This window comes from Camellia sinensis, chromosome 3 (genome assembly GCF_055761805.1).
Source record: "Camellia sinensis isolate YWXY chromosome 3, ASM5576180v1, whole genome shotgun sequence".
Classification (NCBI taxonomy): Eukaryota; Viridiplantae; Streptophyta; class Magnoliopsida; order Ericales; family Theaceae; genus Camellia; species Camellia sinensis.
In genome coordinates this window covers 31,734,168-31,757,627 of record NC_138963.1, presented here as the reverse complement: position 1 = coordinate 31,757,627, position 23,460 = coordinate 31,734,168, and the positions used below count along the sequence as shown (strand labels likewise).

The following is a 23,460-nucleotide window of genomic DNA, read 5'->3' as shown; positions in this document are numbered from 1 at the left end:
TGATCATCTGGATTTGGGTTTGATTTTGGATTTTGGATTTTGGTTTGATCTCTCTCTCTATGGTGTTGCTCGGTTTGTTTTTGTTTTGGGTTTCAAATTTTGATTTTGCTGTTGGGTTTCTTCCTCTTCTCTCTTCTTCTTCTTCTGCTCTTCTTCTTCTTCTTCTCTTGTTCTTCTTTTTCTTCTTGCAACGAGAAAGAAAAAAAAAATTTGAAACCCAAAACAATGTCGTTTTGGGTTTTGAGCTAATTCGAGCATGAATTATTCGGGCTCTGTAACGGGACTGTAAAATAAAAAGGCTTCCGTGAATGCTGCTCCTATGGTTTGAAAGGTCATCCGCATTCCTTTTGCATTGCTTTTGTGTTCCTTCTGCAATTTTTTTTTTCAAAATTGTAAACTTTTGTACGGTAAAAATAATTTTAAAAAAAAGAGATAAATTGCACTTTTGCACCAATACACTTTGCATCAAATCACACTTTGATTAGTACATATGAAATCATGACAATCAACCCCTGCACTTCTTGTTAAATCTCACTTTGGTCCCTATACATGAAATCATGACCGTCAACTTTTGCACTATTACGCAAATCTCACTTTGATCCCTAAACAAGTGTCAATATCCACATTCTGTTAATTCCTTTTTAAATCTTTAATAAAATTCAGTCATGTGACAAAAATGAGGGTAAGAAAGGAAAATTATCTAAGTTTCTCACCAATACACTTTATTCTACGTGATAAGCACATGAGAGTTATATAGTACAATATATATATACGCGTGTGTTTGTATGATAAAAATTGGAACGAAAAGGCAATAAAGTAAAATGTTTGAAATAAAAAAAAAATACAATAAAGAAATTAAAGAGAAAGAAAGATGAGTAGATAGAAGACTGGGTTATCGTGAAAAATAGAGTTTCGTGATTCTAATTTATGCAAAATTCTAGTTCTTCTTCTTAATTGTTCACAATTTACATTTTGTTTTAACTTAATACAGTCATATTTTGATATAAATTTTTGAATAAAGTGTGTATTGATAGAAAATATAGATGATATTAATTTCTTACCCTTCTGTCATTGTCATATTTTTATTACATGATTAGATTCTGTTAAAAATTTAAATAATTGAGTAACAGAAAAAGGACATTAACACTTATATAGAGACCAAAGTGAGATTTGACTAAAAAATACAGGGATTGACATTTACAATTTTTTATACAGAGACCAAAATAGAATTTGACTGAAAAATATAGAGAATTCACTATTATAATTTTATGTGTATGGACCGAAATTCAGGGGTACAAATTATAATTTATCCTTTTAAAAAAAACGACAATGCTACGTAGCTCAAATTTTGTGGCTCAAAAGTGGCTCAAATAGCCAAAACGACGTCGTTTTGAGTACAGAACAACATAAAAATGGCCAAAACGACGTCGTTTTGGCCATTTGAGCCACTTTTGAGCCACAAAATTTGAGTTACGAGACATTTTCCTAAAAAAAAATGCCCGTGAATGCTGCTCCTGTGGTTCAAATAGCTGACCTTGTGCAGCCGTGTTCCTTCTGTATTGCTTCAGTATTCCTCCTACATGTTTTTTTAGTTTTTAAACTTTTGTAAACACCTTTTTTTTCAGTTTATGATTTTTAGTTTAGTTTTAAATTTGAGAGACCTGTTTATAAACTCAAAAATTCACCAAACAAATTTATATGGCAGTTTTTAATTTCTTTTAAAATATAAATAGAAAATTGAAAATGAAATGGTTATCAAACTGGTCCTTAGTTTTTAATTTATTGCTTTTTGTTTTTTTAATATTTTAATTATTAAAATTCTTATTAAAGACAAACACACACACATATATATATATATATATATATATATATAATGTGAATAGGATTTGATTTTTAATTTTTATTTCGACAATGCTGCGTAACTCAAATTTTGTGGTTAAAAAATGGCTCAAATGGCCAAAACGACGTCGTTTTAAGTACAAAACAACATAAAAATGGCCAAAACGACATCGTTTTGGCCATTTGAGCCACAAAATTTGAGTTACGAGACATTTTCTTTTTTATTTTTAGTGAACGTTTTGTAACTGTCTTGAGATATTGATGCAGAACCAGTATAGACAGCAGCAACAGTGTGCATATGGTACTGATTTTAATTGGGTTGGCTGAAATTGTAATAATGGTCAGGGTTTAAATGATTTGTTTAAGTATGAAAATATGGAATTGTGCACTGTTTTGGGGGTTGTTATGAGGTTGCAAACGAATGATTCGTGAATAGTGATTTGTGAATAGTATTTGGGCTGGGAGTTGTGATAGTGCTAAAATAAAAGCGGAAAATAAGAAGAAAAAAAAGATAGAGTTTGATTCCATTACACAATTTATACAAAAAAAAAAAAAAAAAATTTAAAAGCTATGAATTTTTTTAAAAATATTAATTCTATTAAATTATAAGTATTACATGACTTTATATAGAATTAGGAGACTTCCTAAACTAATTATAATAAAAAAAAATGAAATTACTACAATAGATTTGACTTTCAAAACTAATCAAAGACCAAATATGAAACAAAAATAAATAATTAAATAACTTGACCTACAAGATAACTCATGGACGATCTACACAATCCCTATTCGAAAATTCAACAGATTATCAAAATACCCATAATCTAAAAATGTTAGAAAATATAAAAATAATTGTAAAAGAAAATTCTAATAATACTAGAAATGTAATTATATAAGATTCTTATCAATTTCTCTTTAAAATTATGTCAATATTCAAATAGGAAAATGCCTGGTAGCTCGAAGCTACCAGGCTCGAAAATGGCTCGAGAGGAAGAGAGGGAGAGGGAGAGGGAGAGAAAGAGAGGGAGAGGAGAAAAAGAAGGGAGGGAGAGGAAGAAGGTCGGCGTCGCAGCTCCCCGCCCCGCCGTCGTCGCTGCTCCCGCTGTCGTCGTAGCTCCCGCCGCCGCCTCTGCTTCCTCCTCCGTCGCAGCCCCGCCGATGTCGCAGCACCACCGTCGTCTGCCCAGCCTCCCCTCCTCCTCAAACCGGTTTTTATGGCCCCCTCCCCTCCTCCTCCTCCTCCTCCTCCTCCCTTCTCTTCTTCTCCCTTCTTCTTCTTCTTCATTTTCTTCTTCTTCGTTCTGCAAAACCACGAAAAAAAATTAAAAAAAAAAAAAAAAAAAACAAAATCGACACCAAAATGACGTCGTTTTGGTGTCGAGCCGCGTTTCGAGCCGCGACATTCGAGCTACGTAGCATAATCGATTCAAATATCATCACTTTTTTAAATTTAACGTTCCTTAAACTTTTTAAGAAAATGTTAGAGGTCTCAAATTTTCTATCAAATAAATGACCAAATGTCTCACATGGGTGTGGGGTCCACAAAATTGCGAACCCCACACCCATGTGAGACATTTGATCATTTATTTAGTAGAAAATTTGGTATCTCTAGCATTACCCAACTTTTTATACTCTGCATCACATAGATTTTACGTTTTGGGTGAGATGGAAATTGGAAATGACTTTTTTGTTTGTTCAGTTGCCTGAATTTGACTTTGACATACGATTTAACATACTATTAGAGTTGCTTTACATTTTAGGCCTAGTTTGGGAAGACTAAATAAGTGCACTTTTTGACTTTTTTTGTATTATGTGTAGAAAAAGTAGAGAGGAGATGTTGATTGATGTGACCCAAAAAAGATAAAAAGATGAAATAAGTGCACTTTTTTGGGAGTAGCCAAACCAAATATGTTATTTGTATTATTTTGACTTTCAATATTTAAATTGTGTTACTTTAGTTTTCAATATATAAAAAATATTTCAATTTAGTTCTTTGTTCTAACGTTGTCAATAAGCATAGTTAAAATTACAGATAAATGTGATAAATTACCTAAAATTTATTTTTGTAATTTTCAAAATATGTGATATGTATTATTTTGATTCTCAACAGTTAAAACGTCTCAATTTAATCCATAATATATTCAATTTGGTTTCACAACCTTATCATGTCTCTCTTCATTAGAACTAGAGGAAAAATGTGAAAATAAAAAATACATATTAATAAAAAATAAAATAGAAAAGTCACTGTATATGTGAAGAAAAATATTCCCACAATCCAACATATTGGTGGGAGAATCAATTTTTAATGCATCTTTCTATTTTGACAACATTTTTCGACATATTTTACTTCATTGCCAATATATATTTACAATTTTAGTGATGAATATCTCATTTCATCGTTGAAGGGCAACATTTTTTTTTTTTCTTGATAACACAAAAATTTATATTTTCTTGTAGTGGTGAGAATTTTCCTTTAAAATATATTGACTTTTATTTTTTATTTTTTATGTGTATATATAATTTTCACACTTTACCTTTAGAAAGTGAGAGAGATGAAATTATGTTATGAGATTTGTACACATTGGGATAAACTGATACATTTTAAATATATGAGATTAAAATGATATAAATCATATATTTTGGAGACTCAAAATGTAATTTTTAAGTTAATTTTCACATTTGTTCCTTACTTTAACCGTGTGTATTGATGGAATTAAGTTGAGAAGCAAATAAAATATTTTGTATACACTAAAAACTAAATTAAGTATAAAGACCAAAATAATTCAAATAGTATGTTTTGAGGACTAAAAATATAATTAACCAATCAATATATTTGGATAGTGGAATGCAAATTGAACAATGCTGTTCATGCAATGAACTCAGGGGCAATTTCAAAACTCGTTAAAAAAGTCAGTTTTTTTATTTTTTTAATTTTTTTTACACAAAATTTACAAAAAAAGTCAACTTTTTTACACAAAAAAAAAAGCCACCAAAAGGTCAAAAAAGCTAAAAAATTAACTTCTTATCAACTTTTCAAAACACCACTCAGAACAGTTAATTCAAATTTTAATGGGAGAAAAGATTAGCTTCATTAGTTTATGCAAAAAAGTCATTTTTCATTAGTTTAAATTATAAGCAAAGAAATCCATTTTTTTGGATTTTAATTTGACGTCTTACGCAAAATGTATTTTTTGTTTGGGTCCTCCTAACAACTATTCATCTCTAGTTCATTAAGAAAAAAATAAAATTGAAATTTTAATATACATGTTATATATTTTTTATTTATTTCAATATATTTTTAACACACAAATCAATATTATCCACAAAACAAATGGTTGTGATTTCCCATTTAGGCAATTTTAAAAAAAATAATATTAGTTTTGAACTTTTAATTGATTTTAAATTATATTATCTCTTATATTTTTTATAAATAAAAAAATAAAAAAAATAATTTTTAACTAACTTTCCAAATCATTCTTATTTTTTTTAATAAAATATTTTAGACTTTTAAATGAGGCTTATAATTTAATATTTTACCTTGTAATTTTATAATTTTTTTTTTTTATGTATTATCATAATATTAGAATTGACATTAAAACATCAACTTTAGGCTCGCATCATTACTGATTCGTTCTATTATTGGCCATCATAACAGCATAGAAAGAGATGTGTTGGCAACAACAATGATTTAGATCATTAAAAAAATATATTATTAATAGCATTAATATATTAAGAATGGTAAATAAATAAATAAATAAATAAATAAAAACAAGGCATAAAAAGTGGGTGAAGCTTATTGTCACATCATTAGTGTTTTTTCTAGTAATTCTTTTTTAATGCTCCCAAGCATTTTTCGAAGAAAAAATAATTTGTGGTCAGGAGGATTTTTTTTTTTTTTTTTTTTTTTTTAAGGAAATGACAGCACAGTATGATGAAAAAAAATGATAAATTATAAACACTTGATAAGTTTGATTAAAATACAAATCACTAACCCAAGGGGTTGTGGCATTATGGTAAGGCCTTGGGGTTTAAGCCCCAAGGTCACAAGTTCAATTCCCCTCTTGGGCCAATCTCCTGGGTGAAATACTGTTGGTTAGGAGGTTGGACCTCAAGAATGCCTAATCAGCTACTTGGTGTGAGTTTAATGCTTCTCACTGGGCGAAACACTGTTGGTTAGGAGGTTGGACCTCAAGAATGCCTAATCAGCTACTTGGTGTGGGTTTAATGCTTCTCGCTGTGCGAGTCTTGACTTAATCGAAGCTTGCCTTGGGAGGTCGGGACAAGCTTCTAGGTTAAAATCTCTTATTCGGAATGGACAACAGGACACCCTGGTAATCTCCTCATGAGGCGCTGCCTTGGACCTACGGGAGGGTGGGAGAATTTCCTTGTAACAAAAAAAAATATGAATCACTTCTTATAGTTTTAGAAATTACATTCTATTTCATAACAAATTACTCTTTTTATTAATAAATCATAAAGTTAATTAACAGTTTTAATGATGTTAGAAATATGTTTTAATTAATAATTTAAATAATTTTATTATTGTATAGGAGAGCAATTATAAATTTGATTTTTTAGTTAATTCTGTTAAATAAACATTTTTGATAAGAGAGTATTTATAATTTTTTAAATCACAAGAAGCAATATTTACTTTAAGTGTAAATTTGTAATTTACCAAAAAAAAATACAAAACTATGAGGGTGTAATTTATTTTATGGTGGGGTGTAAGTAAAAAATTGTGGGGGTATAACTTAAAGTTGCATCTCTGTATGTTTGCGATATATTTTTTTTTTTCTCCAACCTTCACTAAACAGTGATTTTGTCATATTTAGAAATAAGGAAAATTTTATGATACGCACCTCTGTAGAGTGTGTACTGGGTGATTATTCAGTATTTTTAGAATATGAATACGTGGTACTCTATAAAGTTTTAATTGGTAAAGAGGGATAGAGACTTACAATTTATGTTGGGATGGAGGAACAATTTGGGAGCTAAGTAATTGGTGATTGGCTTGAAGGCCACGTAATGTTCCGAAACTATTAAATAATTTCCCGTGTGTACCATATACACTCTAAAAAATCACCGAGTACACACTCTAGAGAAAAAAATCACAAATTACAAAAGGATAAAAAAAAGTCAAAAAAGCACAAGAAGTCAAAAAACACAAAAGGATAAAAAAAATTCACTATTCCAAAGCTAAAAAGCCAAAAAAGTCAATCAAGAATACCAAAAGAACAAAAAAGTCTCATACTAAAAAAGTCAAAAAGTCAACGAAAAAAGTCATTGTCAAACGAAGACTTAGGAGCACTTTGGAAAAATTGGTAAAAAGCCAGTTTTTTTGATTTTTTAGCTTTTTTAGCCAAAAAAATCAACATTTTTATCCAAAACAACCTAGTTTTTTGCTAAAAAAGTTACCAAAAAAGTTAAAAAGCCAGTTTTTTTTACTAACTTTCCAAAACACCACTTAGTTGTGACTTTTGTATTTTTGGTTATGACTTACTATGTTTTTAATTATGATACATTGTGATGTTAATTATAATATTATTTTAGTTGCGATTTGAAGAGTTATGTAATTATAACTCATATGATATTTTGTTATAACTTAATTTTTTTAAGCGATAAGCCCCATAATATTGAGTTATGTAATTTGTGATGATTAAATTCACAAATGACATAACTTACTTATATTATACCCTAGTATTTCCCAAAATATATTTATATAAATTGATTTTGTATTAAATTTCTTTTATTTTTAGTTTTTGATGTTTAGTTAACACTTTAAACACAAATCTTAAATCTTAAACGGTAAATCTTAAATCTTAAACTTTTATGAAAAATTACTATTCAGGACAATTTTGTAAACAAATTCTAAATTAATGAAATTTTTTATAATTTAATTATTAATATTTATCACTTTTTAATAAATAATTTTTTTCTGACCCACTGAAGTATGATTTCCCTACCTTTAGGCAGTGTTTGGAACTTGGTTTTTTGATTTTTATTTTTTTTCACTAAAAGACAAATTAGTTATAAAATCAAAAAAAATATCATATCAAACTCCATAATTATTTCACTTTTTTTCTCACAAATATTACATTCAACCACAAAAAATCCAACTTTCTTTCCAAACATAAAAAAAATTTCTCCAATAATATTATTTAACTAAAAAAAAGAAAATGTCTCGTAACTCAAATTTTGTAGCTCAAAAGTGGCTTAAATGGCCAAAACGACGTCATTTTGACCATTTTTATGTTATTCTGTACTCAAAACGACGTCATTTTGACCATTTAAATCACTTTTTAACCACAAAATTTAAGTTACATAACACTATCACTAAGAAAATTTATAAAAAAATTCACTTCCCACGCACCCATATTGTTTATGATGGGTAAAAACCAATGAAACAGCTACACTTTGACCTTTGAAAAGTTTAGGGGGTTGAAAAGGCTAGCCATGGAATTGACCATTCTGCCCTTGCATACCTTGTCCCACCGAGCATTTTGCTTTTTTCATCTCGTTTTACCCGACTCTTGTACGATTATATTTATAAAATATATTTATATATTTAATATATAATTTATTTTTTTATTATAATAAAATAATAATATTAAAATATTATACTTAATATTAATATTTACTTATTGATTTTTTTATTTTATATCTTATAATTCTCATTAAGTATAAATCATCATTCTTAATATTTCATATTATCTATATTTTTTTATTAATATTCTCATGGTATGTTTGGTAACGTTTACGTTTTCAATTTATATTTACAAAAATTTTATAAATTGGTTTTTGTTTATTTTTACAAAAACATAAATTACAAACACATTTGGTAATTGACAAAATATTTAAAAAAATTTAAAAATAAAAAAAAAGTGAGAAATGACAAGTGGTGGCAAGTGGCGGTAAAAGACCGTGGTGGAAAGTGGTGACGGTGGGTGGTGGGTAGCGGGTGGTGGTGGCGGGTGGGTGGTGGTGGTGGTGCGTGGGTGGGTGACGGTGGTGAGTGGTGGGTGGTGGTGGTAGGTGGGTGGCGGATGGTAGGTAGCGGTGGGTGGGTGACCGTGGCGGGTGGTGGGTGGTGGCGAGTGGGTGGTGGTGGTGGTGGTGGTAGGTGGGCGGCGGATGGCGGGTGGTGGTGGGTGGTGGCAGCGAGTAGGTGGCAGGTGGTGATGGTGGGTAGGTGGGTGACGGTGGTGGGTAGTAGCGAGTGGGTGGTGGTGGTGGTGGTGGGTAGGTGGGTGACAGCGGCGGGTGGTGGGTGGTAGCGAGTGGGTGATGGTGGTGATGGTGGCGGGTGATGGGTGGTGGTGGTGGTAGTGACGGCAGGTAGGTAACGAATGGGTGGTGGTGGCAGCTAGGTGGCGGGTGGTGATGGTGGGTGGGTGGGTGACGGTGACGGTGACGGGTGATAGGTGGTAACGAGTGGGTGGTGGTGGTGGTGGTGGTGGTGGCGGCGGGTGGTGGGTGATGGTGGTAGGTGGGTGGCGGATGACAGGTGGCGGTGGGTAGTGGCGGATGGGTGGTGGTGGTGGGTGGGTGAGTGACGGTGACGGGTGGTGAGTGGTAGCGAGTGGGTGGGTGGTGGTAGTGGTGGTGATGGCGGGTGGCGGTGGGTGGTGGCAGGTAGGTGGTGGTGACAGGTAGGTGGCGGGTGGTGGATGGTAGCGAGTGAGTGGTGGTGGTGATGGTGGTAATGACGGGTGGTGGGTGGTGGTGGCAGGTGGGTGGTGGATGGCGGGTGGTGGTGGGTGGTAGTGGCAGGTGGGTAGCGGGTGGGTAGTAGGTGATGGTGGTGGTGGTGGTGGCGGGTGGGTGGCAGGTGGTGGATGGTGGTGGTATGTGGGTGGTGAGTGGTGGTGGCAAGTAGGTGGCAGGTGGTGGTGGCGGGCGATTGATGGTAATGGCGGGTGGTGGTGGTGGTGGTGTTGGCAAGGGATGGGTAGTGGTGGCGAGTGGATGGCGAGTGGGTAGCAGGTGGGTAGTGGCTGGTGGGTGGCAGGTGGGTGCTGGTTGCGGGTGGTGGGTGGTGAGTGGTGGTGAGGGGTGGGTGGTGAGTGGTGGTGAGGGGTGGGTGGTGGGTGGTGATGGCGGAAGACGATGGTGGAAAATGGTGGTGGGTGGTGGCTAGTGTTGGGTGGTTAAAAAAAAAAAAATTAAAAATTCAAAACGGAAACACATTTTTTGAGTTTACATTTTTTAGCCAAATTTATAAACTGAAACCACTGATTTATAAATCAAAAATTTTACCAGACAAATTTTTATTTAAACTTTTTAAATTTTTATAAATATAAATAAAAAATTAAAAACGTAAGTATTACCAAACGACAGCTCATTATTTACCTTACAAAATTAATTCATCTCTCTCCATGTCCCCGTCTCCCTATTTGCCTCATTCCTGATATGAAATAGACGGAGCTAGTTTAACCTGCCCCAAACCCAACTCGTTATCATTCCTAACTGAACTGAAAGTGAACTTCTTAAAAATAAGGTTACGAAAACTTTAACAATAAATCATTTTCTGAGCTTACTTACCTTTTAAATAATTTTAAATATACTTACTCGTGTATTAATTCGAGTATTGTTGCATTCATGAAAACTGAATACGAGCTGTCTAAAACTTACTCAAAGCAAAGCTTTAATATTTAGGTTTAATATTTAGGTTTTAACATCTGACAAAACCAGTTAAGTTATATTTTGTTATTTTTCGTAGTGTTTTAGTCTAAAACTACTTGCAAGGTACCTGAAAGTTGTGGGCTGTTACAACGTTTTATTGTTAAAAAAAAAAAAAAAAACGCAGATGGTGAGCTCAGCAAAATGATATTTGTTTATTATACATGGACGACTGGAATTCTTGGTGGATAATTTTTAAAAATAAATTTTGAATTTTATCAATTTAAATTAGGGAAAATTATCCAAAAATCTCATATCACCATCATACATCCCATTTAGTCCTACCGATTGACAAATATACTAAGAGATCCCATTTGTTATAATACTATTACCTATGGGTCCTGTTTTGATTTATGTTTTCAAATTTTGGTCGTTTGTACCCTTTCCTTATCTGGGTCACACAGAATTAGGAATTAAGTGCATTTCCTAATACCAATCTTCTGGCACAGAATTAGGGATCACGTTCATACCGTATTACCATCCCCTTCACTGTGTAACACATCGTATTGTCCAATATTTGGTCACCACAGTCATATCACAGTGGGAGCACATTCAGGGTTACACCGATATCAGCATTGCAACGCCGTGAAGATACACGCCTGCAGTTACTCTGTTTGATTTTCCCCCTTGTATGATGGTTGTTACATAAGTTTGCATCGTCGTCTGCTTTGACCTTCATTACTGATGAGTTTTAAGCATGTGCATTCGACCATTGTGTGTGACACAAGCAAGGTCTTTTCTGTGTTTTCCTTTCACTCCATACCTTGTAAACCGCCTGTAACTATTTTGTAATGCAGGGATGGACGACGTGATTATGTTGTTGTGCTGTTTCCGGTCCACGAACGTCGCATACAATCTGAAATCCCCTTACGCATTTGTCGATTTGATTAATTTTCTGTGTGATAATTTTGATGGTCTTACGTCGGTTAATGTTCGATTGTTCTTCAATGTTCTGGGTTACAAAAAAATCTCATTACAAAATGACGTAGATATGCAAAATATGGTCCACCTTGCATCCTCTTTTCGTTTGCAACTAATCGAGGTTATGGTCGAGTCACACGATGATGTTTGTGTAACAGGAGACGATGATTTTGTGGACACCATACCAAGCCTCGGCACGCGTGGAACCAAACGATCTGTTCACCAGATTAACAACAAGCCTGATATTGATTTGTTACCAAACTACTGTCCACATGATCCACATACATTCTTATCAGCATCATGGGCTAACGGACTAACTCATGTGGGGCAGAGTTTTGAAGGTAGTGCGGCTGAGTTTCGAACAGTACTTTGCAAATATGCGGTGGAATGCGGTTTTGAATTCAAGTACCTCAAAAATGATATAGTTATAATTACCGCTGTGTGTTCGTTGCGAGAGTCGAAGGGTTGCACATGGTTGGTACATGCGCGAGTTTTGGACGCTAATGGTTTTTTCTACCTTCGCAAATGGAACAATGAACACATTTGTGGCGTCGATGTTCGTACAGTCAACAACTGCCGTTTTGGATCAGACTTGATCTCCGACATCTTCGCACATCGTATCCGCGACAAGCCTTTGACTAGGCCTACTGATGTTGCATTTGATTTGAAAAAAAATTACGGCCTCGAAATAAGTTACCACGTAGCTTGGTTAGGTGTCGAAAAAGCCAGAGGCGAGTTATTTGGGGCACAAAGTGCATCTTTTGATCAGCTACGGTGTTACAGTGGGGCCGTAACGGAACACAACCCGGGTACTTATATCAATATTGATTGTGATGATCATGACAACCGGTTTGAACGTTTTTTCATATCATTCAAAGCATGCATTGACGGGTTCAAACATTGCCGACCATTACTTTTTCTAGATGGCACTTTCTTGAAGGGGAGGTTTAAAGGGAATTTACTTGCTGCTACATCTTAGGACGGAAACCGAGGTACATTGAACACTTACACAAATATAACGCACATACGTCACACAACCATGCCTGCCAATATTTCCACACAACTACCTACACCTTCACACCCAATTAACCACCATACTCACACGCAGGATTGTTTCCAGTCGCATTTGCGATTGTCGAGGCAGAAAACGCAACAAACTGGTCATGGTTTTTGTAACATCTTCGTAATGCGCTCGGTGATGACAGAACGTTTACATTCATATCAGATCGACATGTTGGCCTCATGGAGGCAATGCCCATTATCTTCCCAAATGCTCACCACGCGTTTTGCATGCAACACCTTCAGAGGAACCTCAGAGACAAACTGAAATATATGAACAATTTCCATTGGATTGGGTTGATCACCAAGTTCAACAACTACGCTTACGCACCGACTGTTACTGCATTTGAAGAGATGGTAGAAAAGTTCACCAATTCCGGTAAGAAAATTGCAATCGATTTCCTCAGAAATCTACCTCCACAACATTGGGCAAATGCTTATTTCAGGTCCGTACCTTTACATGTTCCACTTGTATATGAACAGTACAAAACATTGACCGTGTCGTGTTACATTAAATTATCTACACTAATGCCGCTGTTATATTGTGAAACACATTGCAATACAGAGGTAACCAGTATGGCGAGATGTCCTCTAATGCCGTCGAGTCCTTCAACAACTGGATTTCCGAGGCACGTCACCTTCCGATAACCTATTTGGTGGACAGTATAAGGGCACAAATAATGCGACAAATGTCAACCAGGTGGGAAACGTCACAAAAATGGCATGGTGTGTTATGCCCAAAAATGGAAAAACTCCTAGAAAAGTCATACAATGACGGGAAGTCATGGACTGTAAGCCAATCAAGCCCCACTGTGTACGAGGTACACTCACACCCTTCCGTCATGGTCGATGTTGACAGCCGCACATGCTCGTGTTTCCAGTGGCAGATTAACGGGTTCCCATGCTCACATGCCATTATTGCCGCTCGAAAAAGTGGACAAGATTTGTACACATTAATCGAGCCTTACTTCCATGCCTCAGAATATCGCTTGTCATACAGCCCAACGATTACACCAATTCCAACAGTGGAACAGCCACCCATCGACACACACAATTTGATCATACTGCCACCCACTGTCAAACGACCACCTGGCAAGCCCAAGAAGAAGAGGATACCGTCACGCGGTGAGGAAGTCCAACCAATACGTTGCAGCAGGTGCGGTTGCATTGGACACCACAACCGAAAGACCTGCAAAGAACCGATATAGCAGATCAACCCAATCATGTGGAAACACACTATTTGACACTTTTATTACTTTACTTTTCCCAGTTAATAATCATGGGTTACACATATTCCCCATGTATGCATTTGATTTCCAAGTACTTTCCGCATTACTTTATTTTTCCCAGTTAATAATCATGGGTAACACATATTTCCCATGTATGGATTTAATTTCAAAGTACTTTTCGCATTGTGGACAATGTTCCATAACAGTGCCCCATTCATAATGTAGTGGTATACTCATTTACCTTTCTCCTTCACATCGTTTTCAATTATCCATTCCCTTAAATTGATTCCTATTTTAATGAAATTTTCTTTCAGCAGGAACACACAATACATAACAACACACAAATTGCACCACTACCCACTACTATGAATTGCCACAACAAACGTAATGTGCATACACACGTCAGTAATACCATTAACCTTTAACAGTTTCACAAAGTCACATTGTCACAATATCTTCATCTTACATGCTAAATGCAATACTATTCATCCACCATCACACAACTACGTGATACCTGTTCCACTTTTGTCCAACAAATATGTCCAACATACAAAATTCAAAAGCTGTTACTAAGCAAAACACAACATGTTCAACACACAAAATTCCCAAGCAGTAAATGAACGAAACACAAGGTCAAATGTAACATAACACATAATCGCATAACCTCTATATGTAATTACTGTTATTCACAATTTAATACCCAACGTTAAAACCAACCAAAACATTCACAAAAAAAGTTAACAAACTTAACAAAATAAGTTCATCCCTGTGCAAAAAAAAAAAACCCACAAAAAAAGTGGAATATAACGTAGCGCCACCATACTGCTAAAGGAAAACCCAACCAACAAAGCAATCCCAATCACAAAAACCAAACAGCTCCATACTTCATGCACTATTTTTCAGACCCCTCCCATGGTCGTTCACAAAACCTTTAACCATGTTGGCCCCCAATATGACACAGTTATCCCCCTGCAACGATCTGTTCACGTCCACATGATGTACATACTGCCGCATCACAGCACACATAATGATTGCACAGTCCTCCTTGCAATGAGCGACAACACAAACAAAAATAACTTATTAACTCCTCCAAAAAACCATATACCACATTACATTTTATGTATGTACTATCAAATTAATTTGGACAATACACGTACGAGTCGTGTTTTTGCTGTGGGCAGTCAGTAACTGCCTCCACACCCAATTGACCAAACTGCGTTGCGTCGTCATCGCCCAATACGCCAATTGCGCCTCGCTGGATTTCAATAATAGTATCCCTCTGTAAAACAATACCCTACCATTACCAAACACACACAACGAAGACACATAAAAACACATCAACCCCACACATATAATGATACATTTAACTCACCACAAACACTGCCTCCTTAAGGTGCTTGTCTTCCAGTCCAACCCGGGGTCTCATAGAGTTGTAATGTTTCCAGACACCCGTTTCAGTGTCATAAACAACCAACGTCCAGTGTGCTCGGAAACAAATAGGGAAGTGGACGTACCGACAATCTTTACATGCCGCGAAGTTGTCCAGCACGAATCTGTCCCGTGTATTACTGTTATCATTTTTTAACATATCCTGCATCATTATTTCACACGTTAGATTATAAAATTTTAATCGTTCCAACCATGCACCACAAAGCTTTCCAATGTAACTTTAAAAACAACTTCAAAAACTCACAAGGCATATGCTACTAAAAACGTATGACTTGTCCAGGAACTCCACTCCAACAGCAAGTCTATCTTGTTCTTCCATCAACAAGACTGCGTACGCATCTATCACCTGCCACAAAACGGTAAATTTTAAACAAAATAAACATTCAAACAATAACATTGCAACTTTACACCAGTTACTTACATTGCCACGCAATGACGATGGCCGAACAAGCGACTTAATATCCACAAAGTAAACACATACATCATGTCCACTGCTAGCCCACATCACCGCGCTACAAGTAAAACACATAATGCATGTCAAACATATTTACACACACACCCAACTTCATTTCCATCACACGCACATTACATACCTGTCCCCATCTTTGTCATACGCGTTTCTGATTTTCTCTTTCTCCACTGAAGTCATCAGTTTCCACACCCCTAACCGATTGTTCAAATCAAACCCAGACCACTCCCTACTCCTTATTGCACATGCATCCACATCAATAGATCGTCCAGCGATACCACTTCTCACATCGGTACGTAGGACATCCACCACCTTACTGTCCACCACCTTACCACACCCCACCATCATTTTACCCACACCACCGTACTCAAAATCTAGCTTCATAAGCTCCTTCCTCACCTTACCCTTCAGGTTCCTCACAAACGAGCTCTCCACGCCCTCCACCGGTTGTGTTCTCGTCACACACCCAGCAACTTCAACTACGTTGGACCTATTCCCGCTAACTTCAACCACCACACCACCTGTCATTTCATCGAACCCCCCACAATTTTCACCATTTTTAAGACATTATTTCCCCGCTGTCCAACACTATCCAATGTCGCCCCTTCGTTACTTCCAATACCGTTGCCTTCCCACATATCAGTGTCACCATCAATGACCTTACGGAATGCTTGTGTCACGTTGTGTACATCTTGTTTAGCTAACTGCTCCTCTAAAACACCTATCGTTTTCCGTAGCTCAACATTTTCCTCCACCACCTTCTTCATCTCATCTTTCTTCACCTTGAAAACTAAGGTGAAACCATCAACTATATCCACAGCTTGTTTTTCTTTCATCCTCCTCAGCTGGTCCACCTCTGCTTGCAACTCCGCAATCGTACCATCTTTAACTCTACATTCCGTCCGAAGTGCGCATAACTCGGCTAATGCCGTCTCCAGTTCCCCCTTGCCATCACCAATCCGTTCCACCCGTGTTGTACATACAATACCACCAACATCCCGTTCCACTGAACTTACGGCATCCACCGCAGCACAGGGTTTACCTTTTGCAACCACACCCCCCTCCGTTTCAAATCGTCTATGATCACCACTGCCCCTGACGTTCCTTTTAACAGCCACCCCGACACCACCCACAACTTCATTGCCACAAACACCCATGGTCACAACGTTCCCAGCCCTACTGTCACTACAAAAATCATCACTACCATTGCTATTATTTTCTCCACCCACTTCTCGATCTTCATCAATATTAGCGTCCTCCCCACCATCAAACTCTTCTCCAGCTATTATAACCTTTTCGTACGGTTGGCTCACAAGTTTGCCCCTAATCATTTGCCACAAAAAAAAAAAAAAATTCAATTACGCAGTACAACAAAAAAAAACCAAAAAAAAATTTCAAGTCGAACACACCCACAAACATAACACACATCAAACTCGTACTGACGCACCTCAAACTGTGACATAGCCCCCAAATCCAAGCAGCGTGTTTTCGCCAACAGTGTGCTGATGTTCCATTTCAAAAATCAGGGAAACATTATGGGTTTAGTCGTGCACACGATGTTCGTATGCTCACAAAGCCAGTATTGTGCATGCACAAAGACAACATCAGTTACTCCGTGATACGAACAACATATTCAACAAATAATAGACAACTTCACACATCGGCAACGTGCATCACACATAACATCAGCAAAGTAAATAAATCATTTAACGTAAACAACATACTAGTAGCGCAACAACACAGCCCGTAACTTTCTCCGGAGTCTGCCAAAATTCACGGACAGATCCCATCAACGTGTTCAAAATTGCCACCGTCCAGTCATAATTTTGGACAGTGTCCAAGTTGTTCATGTACCGAACAAACACCAAACTGATTGTCTCCCCAGACGTTGAGAAAAATAATTTGACGCACACATATAAACACAGCATCTTAGCAGTGTCCTTCTCATCGCGCTTTGAATTACTTTTCACCGCATCATCAAGTAAACTTTTAATCAGACTCGCTGTTATCCGCCCTACGCCATTACAACGTCGCTGAATGAAATCAAATGCAGGTCGTGTGCCCGGCGTCAGGTCCAACTGCTGGACACCACATTGCAACCCGAAAACCAACCTAATGTCAGCTTTGCAAACTTTAACAGGACAACCACCAACATAGAATGCGTCGTTACGCAGCCTAAACGTCCTCAGAATTTTAACTACCAGATCATCACATTTTTTGTATTCATTGAAGTCCGGTTTGTTTATAATAATGGCTTCAAACATTAGCCAAAACGGTGTTCGCCTCAGCTGCCAGAAGTGTCTTTCACTCAACCCTAGCTCGGAAACAACCTTAATTACACCTGCTATATTCGAACGAAAATTAATACGATGCGTTGGTTTCCGAGGCGAGCGTATATTCTGACCAACTCTTTGTGGCTGTTTAAACAAAACACAACCCTGCAACTTCACACCAAGCCTCGACGACGATGCCACACTTGGACCCTCTAAACGTTTACGCTCGGCCGACCTAGTCCATGGGCTCCTCAATGGCACAACATTATCTGTTCCACAAAACAACACCCACTCAGTGTTTTATCTAAACCACATAACATATACTACAAAACTGATGTAACACAACAAAAACTATTCAAACCAAAACTAAAAAAATAACTTTCAATATCACTACCCCTTCCCCCTAACAGATTGTTGACGTCATCACACGTTCACAACACCATCGTCCATCACTACAAACAACCCCATACATTTTTTTACGTAAATGGATATATGTGCTAATAGATATTACAAACTTATGTGAGCATGTCACACACACGACGGACACCCAATTTAACAAAAACCAACACAGAATTACAGGTTGACGACATAATGTGGGGACCAAACATGTTAAACCCACACACTTTCGACTTTCCCACAAACCCGACACATTGTTGCACACACAACAACCAAGTCACATACATACACGCTGACAAACAATAAGAGTACAAATCGAAACCAACATACCTCCCATGTCACACAGAATGATGGACCACACACCCAGACAACTGCCCCCCCAACAACCAAACATACCGACCCACCATTCAATAACTTTCGAAACAAAAAACAACACAGAACAACACTATAACAAAAAACGGGAAAAAAACTTATGATTGTGTGCCATTGCCATCGTCGAAGTTCGTCCCACACGTCTATGTTCACAGCGTCCAAACCCAACAAACACACTGCCCCTCCAACACACAATTTCGAAAACAAGTATGGACAATCTCACTCGAAACCCTACCTTATTCCTGCGAATCCCAAATCAATATCCACAAACCCACCCAATTCCACAGAATCCCCCAAATCCTGTAACACTAAAACGGTAACACCAAGAAATTAGGGATTACGCGACACTGTTTGCTTGATTTGGGGTTTTGCCTAACATAACACGCGGGTCATTTCGTATGGGTCGGGTTGCACATGTATGACTACACCCCGTCATACACCCACAACATTACTAAAAACTACTATAGGCCTTTTGCCGCCGTGACACCCAATCACACCCCACGCATAACCCAACAAATGAGGGCATTTCAGGAACGCATAACCCAACAAATGAGGGCATTTTAGGAAGATACATTACCACAGGACCAAACGGAGTAATAAAAGAATTTAAGGACTAATTGAACCAACATTCCACATTATGAGATTTATCAGTAACTCTACCTTTAAATAATAATATTTTGATTTGTTTTTAATTTAAATTATTTGCCTATTTATCGTTAACTAAATCACAAAAAATAGTATTTGTAGGTATATATAAACTGTCTAAATAATTTATTTTCATTGAGTTGAATAATTAAAATACTTTTTTTTATTATCAATTTTACTTAAAATAGGCAAATTATTTATTTTAAAAACAAATCAAAACTATAAAGTTTAAATTGATTAAATTAAAAATTCAGAATTTATTTTGTTATAAAGATTCAATCTTGAGTTATTTATTTATTTATAATTTCCCCCCCTTTTTTTTGTTTAATTTAGTTGCTATAGTTTTATATATTGATATATATATATATATATATATTGTGTGAGTGAATTTCTGACCACACTGCCAACTTAGTATTCAACTGGAGAGCACTGACAGAATAAATGACGCTTGAATGACCTGCAACAGAAAGAAGAGATTCCGGCGGTGGTTCGTCCACCCAGGGGCACTCCGATGCTCAAGTCAATTATCTCTCAAAGATAAAAAAAGTGCCTAATTCATTATTCAGAGTACAAATTACGCACCTTAGACCCATTGAGGGTGCCTCTCTTTTATAGCTAACTCAATCCCAGTCCCAATAGAAGCCTAGCTTCCATGGATTTCAGCTTAGTGCTTATCTTGGACTCTCCAATAGATAAAGATAAACTCCCTAATAGCTTTATCCTTATCCAGCCTGAAATTTTTCCTCATTCTAGGACTCTTGTCCCTTATCCGCTTATCCCGGACTCTGATATCTTCGGAGATAACCTCGGCCTAGCCGAGATCACCTCGGCGTCACGACCAAGACACGTGGCACCCCGGCTGAGACGTCGGCGTCACCTTGACCACGTGTTGGTACTTTGAAAATATATCCCCACAACTGCTCCCTAGGTTCTATTACCTCAGCATCCTGAGGTGATGGAACCTATATTGTGCATGTCGGTGATCTTGCTGTATTATCCATTTATCGAGGTCATAACACGTTGGCTTCACACGATCAGATCTTATAGTCTGTCTCATCAAGGCTTTTAGGACCAATAACCTAGTTTATTCGAGTTATTTGGCTGAGATCTTCCTACCAGCCAAAGTCATTACTTCATTAAACCAAGAACTTCAAGAGTTTTATCACGCGTATGAGCTGTTACGCAAAATAAATCAACAATTTCTGCCACGCGTTTGTCCCCCACTGGACCGTGTCCGATATGTGCTTGTAAGTCGTCTTGTGTCTGGGTGCACCGTCTGACAAGCACGTCGCCCTAGATGCATTGATGGTTTTTTGCTGCCATTCTCCTCGTTTTGATCAAAATCAATTCTCTCTCCCCATCTCTTCACTTTTGCATCCTCGATGCATTGATGGTTTTTTGCTGCCATTCTCCTCGTTTTGATCAAAATCAATTCTCTCTCCCCGTCTCTTCACTTTTGCATCCTCGTTCCCAAGCTCCCAACTCTTTCTCTCTCTGACTTCTCTCTTCAGAATACGCCATTGTTCAAGCTTTCTTAGCTCTGCAACTTGCTCCGTTCACCTCCTCCGGTGTGATTTTCACCGCTCTGTCGCTTTTGCAATCGTCGTCTGACTTCGGCGATCCTCACACCGGCCTCACTTTTTCTGGTAAGCCACTATTCCTCCTGGTTTCAGTTCCTGATTTATCTCGAACTCTGTCATTTTTGCGAACTTGCTCATGTCTCTGATCGTTTAATCTGTACCTTGATTACTATCATGTGTTTGAGTATGTTTACTTCGTGATTCTATTTTTGCCCAATCCTTTCTTGAATATTCGCACACTGCTCATAAATTTGTTCACTTTTGCCACTGTTCTTGGCCTCACACCCTTGTGCACACTTTGTCACCGTGTTCTTGTTAGTTCATCATTGTTCTTGATTCTGAAACACGTTCTTGTTTTTGTTTTCTGTGTCTTTTACAGATTCTTGCCTTCAATCTCCGTTTGCTTAGACTTAGGTTTGAGATTTGACCTAAAACACACGAATCTTAGGGAAAACTAAAACGAATCCCCCTCTGTTCTTCACAAATTCTTACCCCAGTGTGAACCTTAGGTTTTGCCGAGGTCTTCTGAGCCTTTACAGAGCATTTTATTTCCAATTTATACACCTTCCCCTTAAGCCGACGTCATGGGTATGTGGAAGCATATGGTAGACACCCCGACCAAATTAGAATATTTTAGGCGGGAATTTTCCATCCCTGCCGACGTCCACCTCAGGTTGGCAGGGGAGGAAGATTCCATTATGCCCGATGTGAACCTCATGCATTTCCCAGTAGTGGCCTTTATCGAGTGTGGACTTAGATTTCCCCTTGACACATTTTTTTGAGAAATCCTTCATTACTATAAATTGAACCTAATGCAGCTTACCATCAATTCTTGCCGAGTTATCAACGGTATAATAGCCTTAGCCAAACAAGAGAATGCTAGGGTTACTCTTGCCGATATCCAGTACTGCTACACTATGTGTCGCCTGAAATCGGAAAAAGGCCACATCTATTACCTCAAGCCGAGGTCCACTGAGTACAAGCTCATTGTCGACCTCCCAGACTCAAACAAGGGTGTTGGAGACGATTACTTCATCGTCTCGGGCAAGTGGGAGTTTCAGCCAAACGATGACCTCCATCTTTATCCCCTAAGCCGAACAGTTTTCAGGGAAGGAGATGGTAAGGGCCAAGTGTCACCTTTTTTTGCTCTATTTTTTAACGTTTGCAATACTTTATTCTAATGTCTGTGCTCTTCTTTTTGCAATTCTTCCCTAGCCACCAAAGGGCTTTCACAAGTCTTTCTTCCCCAGCAAGGACTTGAAGAAGCTATTGGATTTGCCAGTCCACAAGCGGAGAGCCCCTCTGCTGCTCAATTTCATTCCTACTTACAAGTCAGTTCTTCCCGACATTCCAAAGAAGAAGAAGAAGAAGAGTCAGTCTCCTCCGTCTACCACTACTCCTTCTATCACTTCAACATCTCGGCCAGATCAAGGATCGACCTCTGATCCAGCAGAGTAGCCGTCAACCTCAGCTCCATATCTGATCCCACCATCTCAATGCCAACGCCGCCGTAGAACTGCAATTTTGGCCGAGATGGGTCGCAAGAAAGCTGTCGCGGATGATCTTCTAGCTGACATTCCTGACTCAGTTGACACTCAACCAGCACAAACCCAGCCTCAACCAAAGCCAAAGTTAAAACGTCTGAAGAAGGCTCAGCCCAAGGCAACGGTGACTCAGATTGACACTGAGGACACCTTGCTAATTTCTAAATTAGCCGAGAGAGAGAAGACCCCTTCTGCTGCCGAGAAGAGGCCCACCGAGGCCCAACCATCAGAATCTACAAGATCAAAGAGGCCGAGGTCGTCTTCTGCGACCACCTCGGGGCCATTAAAACATGATTCCCCCTGGGCCCCGCCAATCACAATCGACGACAAGCCGGTTAAGGCTGGTGACAACGCCAACAACATTGAGGTCGACGTTGCCCTCTCCACCGCCATGCTTTTGCTCGAAGATCTTAATCGTAACGCTCAGATGAGCGAAAACGAAAATTTTGCTCTGATGTTGCAGCATTCCGTTCAAGCAAGTCTCTTACACTTAGTATTTTTCTTTCTTTTCCTTTTTTATACTTATAGAATTTTCTAATAACTTCTGCTTTGTCCATTTTTCTTCAGGCGATCTAGCACGCCCACTCCTTCTCAATGCAATCTTTTGAGACAAGGAAGGAGTTGGACGACAAGACTAGGGAGGTTGCTAGTCTGCAGAAGGCCATCAAAAGGGCCGAGGTAAAAATGAAGACTTTGGCAGACCAGGCTGAGGCTGCTATCAAGGCTAAGGATGATGCCGAAGAAAAAGTGGATGCCGTTGAGGCCATTAACAAAGTTCTTGGGGCCCAGAAGAAAGAGGCCGAAGAAAAGATGGTCGAGTCCCAGAAAGAACTCCAAGATGCCCTGGCCACAAAAGAGGTTGAGATCAAGGCCGCCGATGAGAGGGCATATGCAGAGGGGGCGGCCGACGTCAATGAGGATTACAAAAAACAAGTGAAGCAGGCATGCAACAAGGGTTTCACCCTTAGTTGGATGGCCGCTCTAATAAAGCTTGATGTCCCCGAG

The 23,460-nt window shown here is 37.9% G+C and overlaps 2 protein-coding genes across 2 annotated transcripts; both read left to right on the top strand.

The window, feature by feature from the left end:
* Positions 1-11,317: 11,317 nt before the first annotated feature.
* On the top strand, positions 11,318-12,418 carry LOC145821409 (uncharacterized). Its single transcript, XM_082917918.1, has one exon. It carries the CDS (start codon positions 11,318-11,320, stop codon positions 12,416-12,418), a length of 1,101 nt encoding a protein of 366 aa, XP_082774044.1.
* Positions 12,419-12,681: 263 nt separating this feature from the next.
* Positions 12,682-13,706, top strand: LOC145821408 (uncharacterized). The gene is made up of 2 exons (XM_082917917.1): positions 12,682-12,944; positions 13,064-13,706. Exons 1-2 carry the CDS (start codon positions 12,682-12,684, stop codon positions 13,704-13,706), a joined length of 906 nt encoding a protein of 301 aa, XP_082774043.1.
* Positions 13,707-23,460: the final 9,754 nt, after the last annotated feature.